At 38.3% G+C, this 22310-nt stretch overlaps 2 protein-coding genes across 3 annotated transcripts in view; both read left to right on the top strand.

The window, feature by feature from the left end:
- The first annotated feature begins 29 nt into the window (after positions 1-29).
- haus3 (HAUS augmin-like complex, subunit 3) lies at positions 30-5325 on the top strand. 2 transcript variants are annotated; one of them, XM_032583535.1, is made up of 6 exons: positions 30-142; positions 1016-2029; positions 2138-2347; positions 2958-3190; positions 3643-3928; positions 4821-5325. In XM_032583535.1, exons 2-6 carry the CDS (start codon positions 1034-1036, stop codon positions 5043-5045), a joined length of 1950 nt encoding a protein of 649 aa, XP_032439426.1. In that variant the 5' UTR covers positions 30-142; positions 1016-1033; the 3' UTR covers positions 5046-5325. The 2 variants fall into 2 exon arrangements, with proteins under 2 accessions (XP_032439426.1, XP_032439425.1); XM_032583534.1 differs by lacking the exon at positions 30-142 and having other exon boundaries at positions 1004-2029.
- A 2592-nt stretch (positions 5326-7917) lies between these two features.
- Positions 7918-22310, top strand: part of poln (polymerase (DNA directed) nu) — a 48606-nt gene continuing 34213 nt past the window's right edge. Inside the window, exons 1-14 of the mRNA XM_032583981.1 lie at positions 7918-8194; positions 8267-8925; positions 10644-10762; positions 12353-13072; positions 13652-13821; positions 13947-14059; positions 14779-14915; positions 15933-16001; positions 16078-16138; positions 16337-16401; positions 19272-19355; positions 19516-19611; positions 19936-19992; positions 20199-20255. Of these exons, the coding sequence (XP_032439872.1) occupies positions 8295-8925; positions 10644-10762; positions 12353-13072; positions 13652-13821; positions 13947-14059; positions 14779-14915; positions 15933-16001; positions 16078-16138; positions 16337-16401; positions 19272-19355; positions 19516-19611; positions 19936-19992; positions 20199-20255 (2379 nt within the window). The 5' untranslated portion in view covers positions 7918-8194; positions 8267-8294. The remainder of the gene's footprint in view (positions 8195-8266; positions 8926-10643; positions 10763-12352; positions 13073-13651; positions 13822-13946; positions 14060-14778; positions 14916-15932; positions 16002-16077; positions 16139-16336; positions 16402-19271; positions 19356-19515; positions 19612-19935; positions 19993-20198; positions 20256-22310) is intronic.

Genomic DNA, 22310 nt, shown 5'->3' with positions numbered 1-22310 from the left:
CGCAACTGTGATTGGTTGAATAAGCAGGTCAGCCTTTTACGTATGACGCAAAACGTCAAGACGCTCAGTTTGGAAAGTTGGCGCGAGGAAGGCTACCGTTGAAACTTTTAACGAATAAAATTGGATCATTTTGAGTCGAACTGTAAGTATTGAGTTCAAACAAAACCAAAGTTTTAACTCATTATTCCTGTCAAGCTAGCAGTACGTTCAAGTCACCTACAGACTCACGCGCTACAGCTGTCTTTTTGTAGCTTTCTAGCTAGTTGTCAATGTTTGTTGCTAAACTCTTCATTAAACTCGGCATTACGACCTTTCATTTTATCATAAATGGTGGTACGTTTATTGTTCGTGACACCTAATGTATAATAATTTGATGTTTAAATGTTTCGTTTGGAGTATTATGCATGTTTTGACGTCAGTATTTGTGCTAACGCAGAGTTTTAATCGACTGCGTCATGTGAACAGCAGTTTGGCCGTGTTGTGTTAATGTAATGATGACTAGTTGATTCTATGACATTTACACATCTTATCGCCATGATACCGATAATATCAAATGAAGTACATACAAAGACGCACTAACTTTGCCTAAATTTTCGTTTTTCTATACCTCTGACAGACTTAACTGGCCTTTGCATCTATGAAGTTTCAATTATATTTTTTTCTACAAAAGTATCAGACCCGCTAATTATCATAGGATGTAAAATCATGTATTTTAATATTTTCAGTGACCTACTTAGGTGGTCATAATTAAACAGTTGAAAAAGTCAAAAGTAATACGTCAAAAGTAACATGAACTTAACTTTCATAGACAGTGAATGTAAAATTTGGAGATACTTTATAGTCAGTGGGCTACAGATGGAAATTTACCATCTTTTGCTTGATCAGCTTAATTTAATCTTTAATAAACATGTGCTTAAACTAAATTCAAAAGGTCATTAATACATTTATTTATTTCACTGTCTCTTCTGACTGTCATTATTCTTGTTACGCATTGTGCTGCTGGATGACTGAGCAGCACAGTGTAAGGTTAAACATGTTAAACGGTGCCCAGTTTGTGGAGGCCATGGGCCGTCTGGGATATCCTGGTGCAGCTTCACTGCAGGCTTCAGAGTTTGATTGGCTGTTCGACTGCGCCCCGGAGAACCTTCATTTCTTGCGCTTCGTCTGTCGCACCCTCAACCAAAGGAACGTCCTGACCACAGAGGAGGCAGTTGCGTTTCAGGAGTTGCAGAAGTCTGGCAAACATATCCTGGATGAAACATCCCTGGCGGAGGTTCTCAAAACCATAGGGCCTTCTGATGGGAGCAGCACAAACATCTTGGGACATCGTTCTTCGTCCTCTGTGTTTGTGGTGGAGGGGGATTTGGCTATAGAAGACTTGGAGGCAGAAATCCAGGCACTGTGTAAAGAGAAGGAGTTAAAGCAGCGGCGCTACAACAAGCTGCAGGTAGCAGCCACATCCCATGCGGATGTTGACTTGCAACTTGGTGCTGAGCTGGACAGTGCTGCATGCAAGCTTAAGGAAGCTATTGCGTTGATTGGAGCAGAGAATGCTGACACCAACGCAGTGTTGCAAAACCTAACAGATGAGGTTGGCAGGCTGGGATCGTTCCTCCCTCAGCCAGAAGCTAGACAAAAAGCAGACCAGTTAAAGCCCTCCATTTCCCAAAAGCCAAAAGTTCTCCTCTCTCAGCTGTCTTTGGATCCCTACTTAAATCAGGAGGAGCTCAACACAAAAACGCTCACTGCCTTCACTCAGAAGCATTTTTTTCATGGCATATCGGACATTGTCGAGACATCATGTTCTGAGCACTTCCAGGTCCTTGACCTCAGCTCTTATGAAGATGAAAAGGAGAAGAATACTGATTGTAAAAGTGGAAGTCGCGTGGTTGAGCACAGGAGGACAGAAATGGCCCGACTTCAGTGGTCGCATATTGTGGCTGAGCACCAGCTGATACAGGCTTTGGCAGAAGAGAAGGCTGTCAAGGCTGGCTTGGACTGGCTCTCAGAAAAGGCTCGTCATACAAAGGTAAAATAAATTAATGCAATGTGCTGTAAACAAATTAATACTAAAGCTTTGTTGATCCCGATTTGTCTTTTAAACTTACCTTTGTGTCTGTTATTGTCATCCTCATAGAGCATTTCAACCTCTTCCTCCCTGCACATGCGTGATGTTGTTACTAAGAAAGAGCTGCAAGCTGTGGAAGCTGAACTGGAAGCGCTGCTTAATGGACCGGTACCTTCTGCTCTCAGAGAGTCGGCCAGGCTGCTGAATGTTCCTGTGGTGAGGGGAGACCTAACATTGCAACTTGCCAGGCAAAACTACTACATTTCTAGGCAGGATCAGGTGAGTCGCTTAATATACTGATTTCACATTATTTAATACTTTGGGAGGGTCAATATACTCTGAAATACCATATTAGGATTCATGCGATGCTTGGTAATCCGTTTGTGGGCCAAGGATCAAACAATTCGTATGTTGTGTTAAAATTTTCTAGACCCACTTTTTGCTCCACTTCAAATGCTTTGGAGTAGATCTCTACCAACTTTTCACATCTGGAAATTTAAGTCTTTGTTTTTGTCTGCAAAAACAGTTCCACTCTTCATTGGATAGAGAGTATCTCTGAACATCAGTTTTCAAGTCTGGCAACTTAGTCTCAATTATATTGATATCTAGATCTGTTAGATTGAATGTGCTTTGATCTAAGCTTTTCGATTTTAACTCTGGTTGCATGTTTAGAGTCTTTGTCCTGCCGGATGGTGGACCTTCACTGCATTCTGAAAGTCTTTTTGCAGTATCTAACAGGTGTTCAGAAAGCTTTGTCTCATATTTAGCCATATGTTATCTACTGTATCATCAACTTTCCTGTCAAAATAAATTGAAGCTCTGCTATTTTGTGACACTAGAAATGTGCTTCACAATTTAATAACTGACTAACATCAATCTCATCGCGTAGGTGCGTGACTATTTACTTCGTCAGAAAGCGTCCTTTGACTTACTCCTCTTGGCTCATGAGCTGGAGTTGAGAAGGTGGAAGTGCTGCCAGAATCAACTGATGGAAATTGATAGCAGACTGTCAGAGGAAGACAAGGCATCATCTCTGAGAATAGAGTCCTTGGCTCACCCAGGCCTGGCTATCAACCCGAGACCCAACCCATTCATCAGCTCCCAGGATGTTGCCTTATGCAGGTAAGACTTTTTCAGTTTGAGGGAGAAAAGGATCGGTGGCCAGAGTTTGAAATATAGTGTGGATACGTCAGTCTTCACTTGCTAAACTGAATGTGATTAAACAACATTGAAAAAACCATGCAGAATTTCAGCAAAACTAAGCAAAAAATGTGTTTTATTTTCTAATCTTTGCCTCAGGAGTGGATTACTGTCTCTGCCTTTGACATTTGCTTTAGAACATCTTTTAAGCAGGAATTTTTGTTTCAAATGTCAGGATTTTGCTTGTACGTGTTTCACTTAGTTTTGTTCTTTAGGTCACATCTTCTGGTAGATATAAAAATAACCATTTGGTAACATGTTTGGTACGAGCTTGTGCACTTCTGTGCTGCTACAACTACAGATTTTCCTTGCTAACCACAACTTGCCTTTTAACAAATGACGCCTCATTCTTGTATGTTGGTTTTTCTTCTCAGACTTCTTCAGATCCTTGACCGTGAGTCAGACCGCGGTCGATCAGAGCCATTTCAAACGTATGAAGGTTTGGATCAAGCAGCCCAAAACCTAAGGACCAACATTCAATTGAGCCGAGACTCAGTAGCTGGTGCCCGCCGTGAACAGCACTACATAGCCGCTCGTCTGTACAGCGACTGCGAAGCGCTCCACAGGGCCACATACACTGAACTTCAGCAGTTGCTCTTAGGCCCGCAGGTATGTCCAACGGCCACTGCAGACCAGGACTCCTTTTGTCCCAATGCACAGGTGGGTGTTTTTCTTTTTCACTTCTCTTGATCTGCCATGCTTTATTCCCAGCTCTTAACGTGAGTCTGTTCATTTTACAATCATCGGTCACTCTGGGTGAGGGAAGCTGGTAGCACCATTCTTTTTATTGGCACCTGTGTGATGCAGTGTCACACTTTGGGTTATAAAGTTCTGCATAGTAAGGGAGTCTCTAGAGAAAATCTGTGTTATTTCTGTTAAACATATAACCAAGTTTCTGAATTAATTGGTATAATTAATTACTTTACTGAGGAAGAAGGAACTCTTTATTTGCCCCTAGAATCATTGTTTGGTTATGACTAACTAGTTAATTAAACAGTAATTAAAATTTAGCACAGTCTTGTTTGCCAGTATGTAGTAGTACTATAGCTTGAATAAGTGATCATCTTTTTATTGACTGGACCAACCTTGCAATGACTGTAATGGGGCGAGAGAACATTGCAGATATATGTCAAAAAGATTTTAGTTTGTCCTACTTGTAGATAACAAACATCCTTGAAACGTGGACATTGTGTTGCTTAGTAGTGGTGAGTCATCAGTTTTGTTGGCATGTGTTACTGAGCTGCATTTAGAGTATTTTCTGCCAAGTCATGGACAGGTTTCCATCAGGCTGCCTTTTGGATGAAGAACACACAGGAACTAAGATGTGTGTAGAAAACTTGCAGTTAGAAAAACACTTTCAAACTATTTTTTTTTGTGTTTTCAAATAAAATAATAGCTCTTACCCAGTTAACAGCCCATGTAATGTGGTGAATGTGTAACATTTGTTTAGAAAAATACTTGTGAAAAACCTAAAACAATTTTTTTAATAGTTTGATTAGATTGATCCTTATTTACTTTTACTTTCTCATATGGCTCTCCTCCCCCTCGACAGGAACTGACACTGAAACTTGTAGAAGTTGATTCTCAGTTGAAGAATCTACAACAAGTGATGCAGGAAATCCTGGGAGAAGTCAAAGCAAAGCGCTCTCAGCTAGAACGCAATCCCCTCCTCCGGCGGGAAAGGGAATTGTACATCTTCTTCCACTTGGACACACGACTTCTGCAGAAAGTAGTGGAAGATCTGGAGAACAAGATACCAAACAGAGGAGACCAGTGAAACCATGAGGACCTCTTCCAGCCGTCTCAGCTCCTCTTCTGTTCCTGCTATGACAATAAGGACTTATTACTCTTTTGGACGATAGAGATGAAACTATTGGAAGTTTGAACCACTGTTCTTTTGTGAAGGCAATAATGATTAGTTTGGGGAAATTGAGCAGTTCTGTTTAAATATTGCGGTATTTCTAAAAAAACAACAACTTTGTTTCATATTCATATCTTCCTGTTATCCTATTCTACTTGTTTGTGTTTATCTGTTAAATAAAATTCAGTTGAATCAACATGGAGTTTTAATATTGTAATTTTGTTCCCACATATGTTTTTTTAGATCTCTGTGAAATTCTACTTTAGATTTCAGGTCTGTGCAGCACTGAAATGTATTTCTTGTCCTTTTTACTCTGTAAAAGCTAGAGCCAAAGACCAACAGGAAGCAGACACTGTGTTAGGGAGGAGATGGAGCAGTCAAGCGGCAGGTTGTACGCTGGTCCACTCTCCCAGGCGGCCCTGAAGATCCTGGCAGCTCTACGGGCCGAGGATCAGCGCAGGTGCAATCTGCACTCCTCCAGCAGTTGCAGGCAAAGTCAGTCAGAGTAGAAATAAGCATTACGTTGGTGTGCAAATAACATTTTCTATCCATTTCGAGTCCCTGCCGTAACTTTGTTTGATGTTTTAGCCTATATATGATTACTAGTACTTTGAGCACTACTATTATTTAACAAGTCATTCCACTTGTACATTTTGTAGATGTTTGTGATGAAACAAGGCAACTGAATATCCAGTACAGAAATGCTTTTGCTTATTCTGACCTACATACAAGTCATAAACTGTTATGTATTTGGATTTGCTTACACTGTGTTTTTATGTTAGTGGAAAGGTGTAATTACACCCATGTGGAGTCATGGACTCCAAGCAGCTGCAGTCAGTTGGAAAGTAAAGACAATTTCTCCTGTTGGTAAGTCAGATGAAATTGTGTCTCTCGACAATTATAAACATAAATAAATATAGTTTATTAGTCTGCACCTCTCTAAAAAGATGGCCTTTGGATATTATGGCCATGACTCAGCAGAGCAGAATCTGGCTCCATCTGAATAACATAAACTACTGGAGGCCATTAGATTACTGATTATCAACCATAAAATACCTAGCTAGACCAAAGTTCAGTGATAACTGCTATCCTCTCTTCATACCATGTCCAATGTCAATAGAGCTCAAATATTGCAAAGTCATGATGGGTAGGTTTTTTTTTTCTTTTAGTTTTTTGCTGTATCACCAACCTAGATTTTACTTGATAGAACAACATGAAGTAGTGTTTTCCTGTGAAGTGGAAGGAAAGAAAAGATTTTCAAAATGTTTTGCAAGTAAAAAGAAGTAGTGTGGTGTACATTTGTAGCCTCTTTTCTCAATTCTGGTAGATTTACCATTTGCAACAAATAGCTGCATGTTATTGGGGTGTGTTTTACTAGGTTTGCACATCTTGGCCCGTCATTTACCCCCATTCTTCTTTGTAAATAGCACAATCACCGCTAGAGAGGACAGAGAGCATTTGTGTCTATACAAGACACAAGATTTGTCATATAGTCTGAGCTGGATTTATGTCTGGACTTTTCCATTTTTACACTTTAACATGCTTTGATTTAAACCTTTGCATTGTAGCTCTGTATATTAGGATAATATATTAGGATTGTTGGAAAGGAAAACCTTTTGGGTAGTCTCAGGTTTTTCTACTAAGAAGAAAAACATTCCCACATCATCAAGTTTCATCATGTGGGGATGGTGTGCTGTATTTTCAAACACAGCATTTTATATAAAGGCCAATATCAATTTTGTCCTGATCTGATAGAAAATAATTGTTGGGGCCAGGTCCTGGTAAGTTTGCAGCTGTGCCTCTCTTTCCATTTTCAGATGATGTATTGAACAGAGATCTCTGATATATAGCAACCTGAGGCCTTCACAGAACACTTGCATTTATACTGATATTAAAATATACAGAGCTGGACTCTGGTGTCTAATTAAAGCTTATAATTGCTCTGGATTTTATTTAGAGGCATTGAAGTGATAGCTGGATGGAGCAGAAGACAGACTGATTGGGGCCTCATTTACAGTAATCCATTCACTTGTTTGTCAAAAAGCACAGCACTCAATTTATTGTCCTATGGTGATAAGATGTGGATCGTATCTAACAGAATAGGGTTCGTCTTAGAGATGCCCTACTGCAATCCTCGAGAGCTACAATCCTGTTACTTTTAGATGGGTTTCTTCTCTTAACACACCTGAATCAAATGGCTGATAAAAATTACACATTATTTTCTTTAAGTTTCACAAAGATATGATTCTTTGCATTGATCTAACACCTCAAATCTGAATAAAATATTTTGTTTTGTTTTGTTGAAAAAGCTCAGCACTTTTTACAGGCTCTACTATGTCATAACTAGGGTTCATAAATAAGTTATATTACTGTGTAGTAAAGGTAAAGGTAATTTTATTTATATAGCACATCTTCAGCAACAAGGCAATACAAAGTGCTTTACAGGAATTAAAAGGAAATACAAACAAAATAACAAACCAAGGGAAAGAGCAAGAGAAGAAAAGGCTAATAATGCTGATCCAAAGTAAATAAACTAGATACTCCTATTCAGGGTTGGTAGATAAGTATAAGGAAATATCCTCTGGTCTAATTCCTTTTCTGCTTTGGAAGAATAGGAGTCTAGAAAGTAGTTGATAAGGTAGTTTTTCTGGGTTTCAAGTTTTAATCCCTGTTCTGGGTTGCTAAATAAGTGTAAGTAAGTGATCTCTGGATACTCCTATTCAGGGTGACATTGCACAATGTTAGAATACCTACTAATATTATTCTGTGTTGCTGCGATCCAGGCCCATCTGTGACCATAACTCTACCAACGAGACACAGAGTCATCAGACTCCTGCCAGTGGTCAAGCCTCTCTCCAGAAGAAAACTCCTCAGGCGTTCCCCTATCATCAGCGTTTCCAGACAGACTCCCACAGATTGTGCCCAGACCCCCCTGCTCACTTTCCCAGACAGGTGGTATCATCCTCTCAGGAGACAGAATCATCCTTCTACCAACACGACACATTTTCCTTTTCTCTCCAACTACCAAACTGTCTGTCTGATCAACAAACTTCCCCTTGCAACAGGTAAGAAGTAGAGAAAGTGAACCATACAGTTGCAATGTTCAAATTTCTATAATTGTTGTTTTTCTCCCAAAGATCTGCAGGTATATTAAAGCCAGCTTTGATGTTCAGTCAATTCAAAGACGTCGAAGCCCCTGATGAAACGCTCCCCTCGACAACAGAGCAGCCTGATTCTCATTCTGTAGCTTGTCACACACTATTACCCTTCTCTGATGAACGTAAAGAGACAGTGAACTCATCAAGTGCACATAATGAAGACGAAGCTATCTGGGATGTTAGTGCCAATGAGGCAGAGAGCCTTGAACTTTCAGGCAGGAGAGTAAAGTGTATAGAGAGTGTGTCTAACCTCTCAGAAGAGGCTGCTGGTGGTGTAGATAAACATCAGCAATCAGAGCTGAACACAACTGAAAATAAAAGGGGGCACTTGCCTCCCATTGACTTTGTAACAAAAGACGTAGGCCAGACAGTGGCTGATATAGCGGAGAGGAGACTCTCAGAGGGACCTCTAGTTCAGTCTGAAGCCACTACATTTATCCAGGAGGACAACAGTTCTCACAACCTGGAACGGTTTGGCCTCGTAGCTGTGGCAGTGGAAAGAAGGTCAGAAACAGACTATGAGGAAAACATCGAACACAAACTGCTGAACTGCTTTGCTACTGAAGACACAGATTTACACAGAATAAACACAGATGTTCAGAAGTTAGAGGAAGTCAGATTTTTGCCTAAATCTGCAGGTGAGTTTTCTTGCGTTCTTATTTGCCATTTATTGTCTAATTTCCTGTTTTCAGTTTCCTCTATGTATTTGCATTTTTATAACATCATGCTTAATAGCATTGTCTTAAATTGACTAATCATCATCCATTTATTCCTGAGTATTAAACAATTGTACATACACTGGTCACCACCAGGGGGTGCTACAGTCCTGTAAATACATGCTTTCATCAACAGATTAAAAATATAGTACATTACCATAAAAATTCAACTGAGAATATGTTTGGTTCAATTAGTCACTGGAAGAATTAACGATTTATATACTATGGAAAAAGTGTTGAACCTACTTTTTTCAAGGGACAAGAATCTTAAAAATGCAATTTTGAACTCCCAAGTCAATAGAATAAAAATATTTTTTCATATACCACAGAAATTCATTGTATTACTGCCCTATAGAAAATATAACTAGTTTTACATTGGACTGTGAATAATGTAGAATATAGTCTGTAGTCTGGAAAAGTATTGAATTCTATTTTGTATTGTCTAGGTTTGGATAAGTATGGAAAACAGAAAATGGAAAAAATGTTCCTTCTTAGATTGTATGGTCAGCAAGACCATTGTTTAAAAGTTCATCCATCCAATTAATTTATCTGTGGTTTTTGATAGTTCTGTGTTTAAACACTGACCTTTCTAAAAATTGTCATGAATTCAGAGTGAAGTTTTTATGTATTTATTTTCTTGTGTTTGTTGCTAAAATTGAACTGAGGATTCTGGAAATATGAGTCCTGCAAAGTACAAAATTGTAACAGGGAAAATGTGCTGGAGCCCTGGGAAGAGTAAAAGTTTTACTTTGGTGCCAACAAAAGAGAATTTAAACATACTTTAAATTTGTTCAAATTCTCTTTACACAAAGAAACTTAAACATATGTAACTTTTGAACAAAAAAAAAAAAATCAAAGGAAGTGCTTTTTTCAACTATTTCTTCTAAAAGCAGAAGCAAATAGAAATGTACTAAAAATTGATTGAACATTGAGATGCACATCGTTTATTTTGCTCTACGTTTCAGACTAAACAAGAAGAAAGTACTGTAGATAGCACACTAAGGAGTGCTTTATCAATATTTTTTATTGTAGCGTAACCAATCAAACCAATAATCGTGTTTTTGGACTGTGGGAGGAAGCGAGAGTACCAGGAGACAGCCCACGCATGCGCCAGGAGAACATGCAAACTACACGCTGAAAAAGCTCAAGCCGGGACCAGTACCATCTTACTTTAAGGCAACAGTGCTAACCAGCTTTAGTAATAATAATAAAGTTTGAGGGAGTTGTTGTAGGGAAATACAAAAACATTTGAACTCAAACATCAGTGCAACTCCACCATCTTCCATTCTGCTGAGTGTCAGCGATGGCATGTCAGTGCTGGGGAAACATCTTTGACATAATGTTGTGCTCCCTCAGTTTTCACCTACATGAAGGAGCTTGAGTCTAAGATGCACAGACAATGCTGAATCAACGGATACACACAAACTCATGTACAGATTCCCCGTCAGCAGCAAGCAGGTTGATATAATCCTGGCAGAGCTCCTTCTGTCGCACTGTGCTGACGCATTCGGCTGTCTTTATGGCCTCGTACATGCTTGCTAAAAAATATGCTTACACAACAGAATAGATTTATTGATTCACGATGTGCAAGAAAAGTGATGATCTGATTTTTAAAAATGCTGTCACTTGCCTTCTTCCAGAGGGCTCGGATGGTGAGCGATGTCTTGTACCAACACTTTCCCTGGAGTTCGAGCCGCTTAGGTCAGAGTTCAGACCTCTCGATCGTCGCGACAACCAGCAACATCATGGCAAACTGCAGGTGAGTCTTAGTGGAACAAAACAGCAGCATATAATCAGAAATCTGAGACAATGAAAAATTAAATGAAGATGGTTTTTTAATCATGTGCTGAAATTTCTAGTGAAAACTTTTTGTCCGGGAAAATAACACGAAAAGTAGTTTATTTGGGACTTCCTCACTTTTTTCATAGAGACTTACTCAACCACTACCTCTGCCTTTTAATCCCTCTTTCTGGGGACACTTGTTACTGTTATTGCAGGCATCCAAAAAGTCCTTAAATTTTAATCGCTGCTTTCAGCAGGGGATTAGGTCTCTGTGTCTTCACACACTGACAAATTAATCTGTCTTGCATGAAATTGGGAAGTAGAGGAAGTGTTTCAGCGCGCAGACAACTGAAGGCTCTTTGCTAAGCTGTAAAGTTCACCAAAAGTTCTTAAAAAGCTGTCCCGACGTTATTGGTGCTGTTGTCCTTTGTGATAAGAACTACAAAGTGAACAAAAGGGTGGGGCTTATGGCGTTACAGATAAATCAGCGGATCGAAGATGTGGGAGTGCGTGGAAAAGATGGAGGGAGGAAGGAGATTACAGAAAGAGGTGCAAGGCGATACTGTATTGCTACAATCAGCAGAGGATGTTCTCTCTCTCCCTTGTCATTCACTCTCTCACAGCTCCGTTCGCCTAGCACTCGGCTACGGGCCATGGCCTGCCTTGGTTTTCTATCTATATCCTGTAGCACAGCACCCGAGGGAGGTTCATGACTTTGTCAGCAGGAAAACGGGCTGTGTTTACAGGGAAATCAGGAAGATTCTCCTAAGGGAGCTGATTCACAGGAATGCCTGTCCACTGAACACTTTGCTGACAACCGTACAGAATTATGCACCTTCATCCACTTGCTCATTATATTCTTTGAAAGTCATCACATCTCTTTTACGTCTCTTAGCGAATTTTAGAGACTTGTAATTTATTATCAGGAAGCTCATGTAATTAATTTCTAATTACTGCAGTAATCACAATATTGAATCATGTAATTTAACTAACAAAACAGGAAAAGCAAACTTTTCCTGAAAAAATAAAAAAAATGTGGGAACAGATGGAGTCTGGTGTTGTGTATGAAATTGACTCCGTGACCCTGTCCCAGCTTCAGGCAGACTTCTCAGACGAACAACATCTCCGCTGTCTGACTTCTAGTCTGGGAAGCAGTGCTGAGGGCTGAGTCCCACATTCAGTTTTTATCCTTTCTTAGTTAGGTAACATCTGAAGGCAATAGGTGACACTGCATTTTATCTATTTCAGGATGAATGCAAATATGCATTTTTTGTGATTATTTGTTAAAAATTATTGAAAGGCATGGACAATTTACTCCCATTTCACTGTAATGTGCTGTTTTTGTGCATTAAAGATATTAACATTTGTGGTTGTGACTTAAAATGTGAACAGGTTCCAACGGTTTCCATATTTTTCAAAGTACTACAGTATTTGTGCATCTATAAAGTGTCTTTATTCATGTCATTCTTTGTGGATATTTTTCTACAGCATCATATAAGATCTTCATAAACAGTCCTTCTGATTTTATTGTTTTGTGCTTTGCTTTCTTTTCTCCTCCTTGCCCCAGGACTTGATCACAAATACAACATCACTTGACAAAGAACTATACATAAAACAACAGACTACTGGGATTCATTCACATCATCCTCCCCTCACTCCATCCTTTCCCCAAAAAAGAAAATGTGATGTTTTCCACCATCAATGTGTAAGTCCACTCCTGAAGAGCCATAAAAAAAGTCACCCTCCAAAGTGGGAACCGCCGTGTTCCTCACCATGGACAGTGGTGGAAGGAGGCGTCAGCGAGGTGAAGAAAATCAGACTTCAAACATTCATTTCTGGATGCCCAACATCATCAGAAGAACAGCAGTTTAAAATCACTCCGAAGACAGATGTTAGGTTTAAAATTCCTACACAATCACATGTTCTGGAGCAAACGCAGCCCATTAGTCAGAGCAAACTGGAAAAATCCTCCAATGAAATGGGAAAGATTGCTCCGAAACAGAACCTCTTTGCCAAACTGTGCAAACGTAGGTTGGCCAAATTGAGGATCGATCCAGCCATTGACGGTCTGAAAGGTTTTCATGACGTAGTTACGACTAGTGAGCTACAAACTCACTCCAAGGCTGGCTCACACCCTACAAGCCTGACATCCGATGGCAGAATAAAGGATGGTGGGAGGCTGAACCCAGAGGAGAGAGTGCAGATGCTGAAGCAGGCTGGGCAGGCAGAGGTGGTGGTGCTAACAATGATGTTTCAGGATGGAGCAACTCAATTAGATCGTGAACAAGTGAGTGGACTCTAGTGGCCTGTACACTGAGATTGCAAGATAGGTCACTGGTCCTGAACGTTAGCGTTACATATAATTGGCTTGAGTTCTTTGCTCTATTTGGGTAAATTCAACATGCCAATGTATTAAAGCAGCCAGGGTAATTGCTGTTAATACAATCTAATTACAGTGCACTTCTCTGCATTTTGGTAAGTTTAATCACCAAAGTTACCTGTTAACTTACGGATTTTTTTAAACATATGGATAAGGTAAATTCATAAATAAAAGGCAGTCAAATTGGATTTCCACCTGTAAATTCCAACTTCAGGGAGAGTAGCTGTTCTGTTAATTTTTACAGCTAGAAACTTAGTAAAATCCCCCAGAGGGGTTGTTTTCTTCATCAGTCAACCATCTAGAAGAAAAAAATTAAATCTGCCAGTAATACTGCTTTAAAGTGCCTCAAATAGGAAATTTTTGTATTTACTACTTGTTTTTAAATGTTAAACACCTGGTTTTACCAGTACAATAATTTGGTTTAAAGCCTTTTTGACACATGCCTGTTGTTCTGTTTAACATGTTCTTTTCTGATTCCTGACATAGAAGCTCGCTCCAGCAGTGTGTGGCCTCCTTGTGCTGATGAAGAATGATCTTTGCTGTGCCACACCTTGTTGGTCACTGGGGCCGAATGACAGCCTGGTCTACTTAAAACTAGAGCACAACCCTCCATGGGCACAACAGCAACTTCAGCACACTCAGCAGCCTTTTACCAGGTCTGTCTGTCTGCATGAGAGAAACCTTTGTACGACAAAGAGCTTCACTATAAATCGAGATTCATTTGACATCTTTCATAAACATGCTGAAGTCCTAAAAGTGTCTTTAAAATTGTGTGCCACAGAGATATGATACTATGTGTGCTGTCAAGGTCAAAACTGGTGGTTTGCTATAAAGCCAAGGATTTTCTTCGTACAGTTCTGCTGTTATACAAACAGGATCTAAGCTGGAAACAAGGTATAGCTCTTGAGATGACGCATCTTCTCACACCACAATTTGTGTGTTTATTTTCAGCTTCAGCTGCCTTCAAGGATCATTGTGTATCTTCACATGTATAGGCTTATTAAAGTTTATGTTGATGTTTGGAAGAATTTTCAGAAAAAGTTAACCTGAGCTTTTAAGTGACATATATTTACTTCTGAGTGTACCTTAATAAGGAGCATATCTTGTACTCCTACAGAGAGATTTGGGCTATAGGAGGACGACTAGTTGAAGTCAAAGTTTAAACAAATACAAGCAGCTGCTTACATTATAGCAGACAGATGAAGTGACTCTTTATTTGTCTTTTGCTTTTCTTGGTAGTTTCCTGTTTTATAGCAGTTTTTTTTTTTTAAAAGATTTGTTTTTGTACACTCCTGTTTTTAAAAATTTTTTTCATTCATTCATAATCATTTTACTTAACTGATTTTTGTCCAAGCATACTTGTGACATTGGGTTTTTCAGTGTAAATTAAATGAAATCACATATTTTAAAAAATATATATATTATTGTGGCTGCATAATACATTTTGCTTTCTTTGAATGGAACAAACTCAGGCTGTTTCTGTAATAGTTCTCCAAACACACAGTCAACCTTTTCTAGACGAGGTTTATTCAGTTAATTCTACCAGTCTCTTTTCATATTGGGCTATGCTGTGTGATGTTCTTTTCTTTGTGCTTTCTTATTACTGTTTGCAGTGGCAGGTTGTCAGATCCAAGATCCACGGGTTTCAGGGTGGCTGCTGGATCCTACTGATCCCTCCTCCTGCTTCAAAGACCTGCTTAATAAACACTGCAAAAAGCCACGTGCAACAGCCTCCCTGAGTCCTGACAAGGTTAGCCAAATGGCACTTAATTAGCTTCTGAACACAGCAAATGGTTGAAAATTACTGCACTGTACTTCTGAAACTGTCAGAGGCTTCTTGTTTATGCTATGTTTCCATTCACAGTCAGTACTTCTCACTAATATGTGCTGCACCTGTCTTAAAGTGTAACATTTTGATAAATCTTAACTTTTTGGATTTATGAGGGATCTTAAGGTCAAAGTGACTTTAGCTAACCTGAAAAACATACTGACACTATTCTTTACTTATAACTATGGATCATCTGGCTGGGAAAAAGACAAACATTAAATGTATCAGAGCATTGCAGAGGTCCTAGAATAACAAAAATTTATTTTATAGCGGTACAACAAATACAAAAGATTAATGTTTTAGTAAGTTTATTGAGTTTACTGAACCTAGAGTGTAGAATCTGAATTTTAAAGAACAAGCCCTAAACATTTAGGGGATGCTGGTATGTTTTAGGGATGTTTTGATGATTTTCAGTTTAGGCTTAATTATCCCAGAGCTTGATTGAATTGGAGAGTAATTAAGGTAGCGACACACAGACATAATGGCTTCTTTACCAAACTAATAAACAACTAGGATAAAAAAAAATTTAAAGCAAAAAGAAAACAAATATATGTGGCTTTCTGGCTTTGATTTAGAATAACTGTTTCTAATCCAATTAGTTTTTTTATTTTTAATGTTCTCACATAAATGTCAGCTAAAAAGTGTTTGCAACATTACGAAGTGCTTTAGCGTTTTTATGTATACTTAATGTGCAGAATGTGTTCCCCGTTTGCCCTTCTGCTCTTCAGAGTAACACAACAGCCTAATTTTGGTTGGTTAATGAGATGTAGTTTTAAATGAGTGTTGTGTTAATTAAAGTGAGTGTTGCTCTTTCAATTTCCACACCATTACCTGGGCTTTTTGCAGATGTAAATTCACAAAAACACCATAACATTGAGTAATACCGTTTCTCTTCTCAGCTATCTTACTCTATTCACCTGTCTGCTCTCTTTTGTTTAGGTTTCTCATATCATCTCAAGTCTCTATTGGCTCTTTGACCTTAATCTGGCCTTATGCTCTAAACTACAGGTTGGTTGTACACACGCCTTTAATTAACTATGTGTGAAACGACACTATTAACCTGCCTGACTGATTGAATTTTCAGAGCCATGGCTTGTGGGAACTCTACTCAGAAATAGAGCTGAGAATGATCACTGTTCTTGCTGGTAAACGCCATTGTTGGTTCCTGAAAAAGCAACAGAATCTTGATTTAAGATACATTTTTATGACTTTTTGTTTTAATTCCTATATTAGTAAGATTTATATAAAATTACGAGACTATTATTACCAGTAGAAAGCCTTATGTCTAATTATTACACTTATTTTCAAGCATTGAGTGTCAGAACATGTCTGTTGCATTTCAGTCATGGAAAGCCACTGCATCTATGTGGACAAAGGAGCACTTAAGAGGACTTCAGACCTGCTTGGGGTAAGGTGGAATCAGTCTTTGAAATGTTTTATAGGAAATTTTAGCATTATCCCACAACAACACTGGAACAGATCAGTGTAGTTAAACAAATATTTTCCACTCAGTGGCAGCAATATTAGAAAGTATACCTTTTTAAGCTATGGTTACACTAGCAAACAATCTGTCAACAATTTTCCTCCAACACTTGGGGGGGAAAAAAAGCTTAGAATTTGAAATCAATTTGTTTGGTGATGCAACAGTTACAGTGACAGAGGATACCATTAAAGACTAAAGCTTAAAAAGTTAAACACTGCCACACACTCTTTAGTACAGTGGTTTTGAATTTGAAAGTGAGAGTGAAATAAATATTTGTCAGTCCAAGTGACATTAAATATATTGTTATTGTTGACAAATTTACATGTCAGAGGTGACAAAGACATGTTGCGTGACTCAAGCTAGCTATAATTGCTACTTAAAAGACAAAACAATGCGATTCTTACAGAGTTTACTATGGCACCGAATGTTACGTCTGTTGGAAGCATCAAAATGATGAATCTGCTTTAAAGAACAGTTGTGGTTGTGGGTTATGTATGCTTTATGTTTTTAAGATTTTCTATGTTTAGGCTTTGACCTTAGATGATTATTGCCCTTTCAATGTGTTTGTGTTTTTTTGCTGCATCATTCTGGGTGAAGTTTTGGCTACAGAAGCACAGTGTGGGAGATAGTAGGCTTTAAAGAAAGGTTAAACAGTGAGACCTCTGGAGTGCAAAGTGGAAAAATGTAAAATCTGATGAAGGGAAGAAATAAATTTTGGGTTTCCTTCTTCTGTTGGAGGCGAACGTCTTCTGGGATTGTTTTTTTCTCAGAAATAAAAATGAAGTCTGGAAACTATATGCAATTTATCACAGCCTGACAAAGACACTGATTGATGTTGTAGATTCAGATCCCTGCAGTCTTTTTTTTCAGGCACAGAATCAAACATATGCCCTTAAACTCATTCACATCTGTTGGAAGCACCAGCAGGGGAGTTGTTGTGGAGACAGTCTTGGTATCTTGACTACTAGGATTATAAATAGACTCAATGCTCCTGATTTTCTTTCTCTTTTAAGAGGCTATCTTGCATGAAAGAACATCGCACACACACACTGGCGGAGACACTGATGTTCACAGCTGAGTGTTCGCTTGTCTCTTCGCAATAGTCAGTAACGGTGAATGCAGTCAGGTGTGTCCCCACACTGTCGTTTTGGGTTTTCTGTCTGAGCTGTCAGGTTCACCTGTCTGAACATCAAGTCTCTGTTCTGTCAAGGTGTGTCTCACAGACATGCTCACCTAGTGTTTTGTTTTGCAAGACAGCATCACTAAAATTCAGCAAGACAGGTGTCACTGAACGAGCCCTTCACTATTTGACTGGGCTGTTCAGATCACAGTGGAGATCCTTTAAATTTCTAGTTAATCAGGATCAAAAGGGAAAAATCTGCATTTTGACAGAACAAAAAAGCACTGATTCACAGTTGGCACACATATCTCCTCCAAGCCTGTACTGTCTAAAGGGCTAGCATCTAATATTGATGAGGCAGTCTGGAACCTGCTGCAGGCAACGAGGGAAACGGAGAGAAAAAGTCCAGTTTTTGGAGTTTGGGTGGATGTTTGCCAGCTAGCCTCATTTTGCCCTTTCATTGTCGGCCTTTCTTTTTGTTTGCATCCTTTGTTTGCCACCTCCCGGGGTTCTTACAGAGTCTGGAAAATTCTGGAAAAGTTTGGCATTAACTCTTAGTTTTTTCCATTTTTGAAAATATGTGGAAAGACAAAGTATAATATAAAGACTTTTAGAGTTTTAGACTTCATATCACTTCCAGTTCTCTAAAAGATGGAACCATCGATCCTCTTATCTACTCTTCCTGCTTGTTGTCCATTCCTACCCGTCTCTTTTTCAGTTTTTGTTTCTTCAAATAGCATTTGATATGTGTGAAGAGATTGTCTTTCATTCTTGTGCTTTGTTCAGATGATTCCTCTCACTTTTTATTAAAAATAGGTCCCAACACTTTATGTTCCCTGACAGTTCCCCATTTCCCCTAACACTCACAAATCTGTTATTTTCTCTGTGCTGTCTTGTTTTTCATGTGGTCATCCTTTTTGCTTTTTATACTTCTTCTGGTCTATTTTGTGCCTTTGAAGAGCTTAAGCAAAAAGCTGCTGTATGTAACCGCCGCACAATCTATGGAGGAATAATATCTAAACAACTTTAAACCCAGCTGTTTGAGTTCATGTTGTATGAGTATGAATTAGTTGACATTACTACATTCAGTTTTCTGTTCTCTACTGAGATTTCTTCAATTTCCTCATTCATTTATCACCTTTATCTTTTTCTCAATACAGTTTCATTTCATTTCTCTTAACCTGCACTTTATTACAACAAAGTTGCTGCGTTGCCAAATTGATTATTACCTCAACCAATGCATCATCTTGACGTCTCTGTGAAGATTTCAGTTTCTGTAGTGTTGTAAAGATATTAAAAGTTGTTTTTGTATCTTACATGCATTTTCTGCTTGACTGAAGTGTGTAGCAGTAAGAGGCTCAACTTAGTTATATAGATTTCAGTGTTAAAAAGAAGGTGGAAATGAGGAAAATTTTGCTTAACAAATATTTCTTAAACTTTCTCCTAAACTTTACCTTAGGGCTCAGTTCCTGGTCAAATGAAATGGATCTCCTACATCTTGTATGATTTAAAAATGTGGCTTTGTAGGTGAGCCTATATCAGAGAAAACTGTACAAAAACTTTAAAATGGCTTTATATTCATGGAATGATGAAACAAAACTTTTGAGCTAAAACAAGATTATGCCTTGATTTTTTTGTGTTTTCTTTTCACTAAAAATGATTATGTTTCTGGCAGACTAAACTGAAACAGCTGGAGCAAGAGGCCCACAAAGCAGCTGGGGAAATATTCTTGGTGACCAGCAACGCTCAGCTACGAACAGTAAGTTAAAATTGGACTTCAGTTTGCAGAGAGCTTTGCAAACTGATTCATTAGCGTAAGGTCCTACAAAACATTGAAAGAGTAGATTTAAAATCTGCGCAACTTTTCTGTGAGCTGTGCTTTGTATGTGTGTTTTACTTTCAATATGTAATGTTTGAAGGTACTGTTTGAGAAGCTGCGCTTACAGGAGCGCTGCGAGAACAAGAAGCTACCCAAGACCATCAACAAACAACAACAGTCAACATCAGAGGCAGCGGTACAGGAAACACACAAACACACACCGTCATGTCAGCTTAAACTGCATGTCTTCACTAATTCATAAAACCTTAGGCTAATTTATTATTCCAATATGAATACATATTTTCATGCACATGAATCAAAAAAAGCAAAGATAGCAAACATCTAAATATAAATCACCCCAGCACAAAGTTCTTTATAAGATATGTCCTGTAGTTACAGTACTTCAATACATAGAATTAAAGCAAAATAAAGTGATACATAAAGCGAGAAAGTACAAGGAATAATGCAGATTCACAACAAAAACTACATTTGAAGTTTAATAATTATGACATTCTTGCAGTTGCTGCAGCTCCAGGACCTTCATCCTCTGCCAAAAATCATCCTGGAGTACCGACAGGTCGGCTATGTTAATAAAGTTTACAGTAGTGTCCATTCTTTTCAAATTTTGAATTAGTAGGATTGTTATTTTATCTAACTAATCTCTGTAAGCGGATCCACCTGGCCCTATCTCATTTCTTAAATAAAGTGAATGCATAAACTGTGCAGCAGTGGAGCATTTTTGTTTTGGTTGTTTCTAACTGGTTCTTATATTGTTTCTTCCAGGTCCACAAGATGAAGTCCACGTTTGTTGATGGGATTTTGTCATGTATGAAGAGCAAGGTGAGGCAACCACTGGTTTCATGTGGCAAATCTGTTCAATGTCACACCATTTATGGCTATACAACACATTTGCAAAGTTATTTGCTCACTTTTATGCAAAAAAGAAGAAATACATCTTTTTAACTTTTTGGAAGCTCCAATGCTTTTATTTGAATATTACTTGAAAAATCTTTTCTAACTTTTAAAGGATTAGGCCTCAATCATTATAATGATGTGGTAACTCTAATGCTGTAGACTCGTCTCATAGTATTTATCTCTATGTCAGCTTTATCTACAGTACTTTATAAACAAAGTTTCCCTAAAGAGCTGCATAACAAGATGCAATAAAAACCAAAAGCAGTAAAAAATAAGCTCATAAGAACAATAAAATAAAACAGTGAAGGTAATACAAATACAATTAAAACTAACATAGAACGGTGGTAGATTATTTCTGTAGAATGTAATAAAATAGAGTGATAAAATTAGGATATAATGCTCTGTTGGAGTCTAAAGCTAAGGGCCAGCTTTTTTATGGATTGCTAAATTCCTGCATAATTTAGAAGCAGCAACCCGAGAAGAAGCAGCTACCTCTGCTTTTCTGTTTGGACCTAGAGACATCTAAAGGCAATTTGTTGCTTCACCTCAATGTTTATGTTAATGTAACATGATCCCTGAAATAGGATGTTGTTTGGAAGAAACTTAAAAATCAGCTATAAAGTCCTATAAACATGTGACAAACATGAAGTGGCGTGAGGCCAACTCAATAATATATTTACACTCATGTTCCTGTAAGCAGTGGCACACCGGGGATGCAATAATCTAAATGTATGAATGTAAAAACATGCAAAAATCTGCATCTTTAGGATGCAGATTTACCCCCAGCATGAAGGTAACACATTAAAAAAAGCTACCCTTGAAAACTTAAGTTGTTTTTAATAAATTTAAAGAGAATTTTTTTATGTTCTAACATGTTTATGTTGTGGCTCAAAAATGGTATATTAGTGGTTTGTTCCCTCAAATACAATGACTTCCACTTTGATAAACCTTAAATTTGTAAACTTTTTAATATTAAGGCAGTTGAATGAAGGTTGAAAAAACTGAGAATCGTCACTGTTGAAAACCCCCCAAATATACAAAATACCATTTTTATATTTGGGTAATATTGGCAAACGAAGGGAAGCAATATATTCTGGAAAATATCCCAAATGAAGCATATATAACCCTAACGATAACCCTTTAAAAGAAACAGGGTCTTGGGTAGAGCTGTGAGGAACTCCGCATATAATTGGTGCAGCTTCTGAAACATGACTGTGTGAGCTGCGAAGCTCTTATAAATAAAATTAGACAAATTCAACAAGAACAGTTCCTATAATGCCCCCACAATGGTCCAGCTGTGCCATCAGGTGCCAAAAGCATCACCCAAGTCTAAAAGCACCACAATTATTGAGTTCATGGAGTGAGCTGTTAAATTAAATTATGTAAAAAAAAGCATTAAAAAAATGGCAGTTTCAGTGCTGTGGTAGTTTTTGAAGCCAGACTGAAACCTTTCATCAAGACTTTCCCCCTCAAGAAATATCTGCACCTTTATAAAAGCCATTTTAACAGAAACCTTAGAAATAAAAGAGATTTTAGAAATAAACCTGAAGGTAGACAGGGTGTAAGCGTGTGCATCCCGAAGTAAGCTTAGAATTTTTTCAGTAAAACAATAAAATAATTTCAAACTCCTCCTTAAATAAACTGGAATGAACTATATCACTGACAATTTGTAATAGCAAAGCAATGAAACCCCATGTATGAGATAGTTCCCCAAAGCTGTCGCACTCCTTTCCTGCCAGTGTTGTATTAATTTGTCAGGAAAGTTCTTCATCTGACTGTCTCTTCACATGGGCCTCAGTCAAACCTCACATATGGGAGCAACAGCTTTTGTTTGTCAAATCTGTTGTTGAACCTGCAAAGGCTGCCTGTTTGGCTGATGGTGAAAGTGAATCATTTGGTGGTCTTTTAGCCAGAGCAGGCAGCAAACCCGGACAGAAAAAAACATAAAAGAGACGCATACAAATCCCTTCCTTTACATGT

Source organism: Xiphophorus hellerii, chromosome 14 (assembly GCF_003331165.1).
Source record: "Xiphophorus hellerii strain 12219 chromosome 14, Xiphophorus_hellerii-4.1, whole genome shotgun sequence".
Lineage (NCBI taxonomy): Eukaryota > Metazoa > Chordata > Actinopteri > Cyprinodontiformes > Poeciliidae > Xiphophorus > Xiphophorus hellerii.
Note: the sequence above shows the minus strand (reverse complement) of the source record. Positions and strands in the feature narration are given on the sequence as shown.

What these genes read in the sequence shown, in the direction of transcription:
- haus3 (XM_032583534.1), top strand. Translation starts at nt 1,004, where the DNA reads ATGACTGAGCAGCACAGTGTAAGGTTAAACATGTTAAACGGTGCCCAG. An exon ending in AAAAGGCTCGTCATACAAAG is followed by an intron (nt 2,030 to 2,137) that starts GTAAAATAAATT and finishes TCATCCTCATAG; the next exon opens with AGCATTTCAACCTCTTCCTC. An exon ending in ACATTTCTAGGCAGGATCAG is followed by an intron (nt 2,348 to 2,957) that starts GTGAGTCGCTTA and finishes CTCATCGCGTAG; the next exon opens with GTGCGTGACTATTTACTTCG.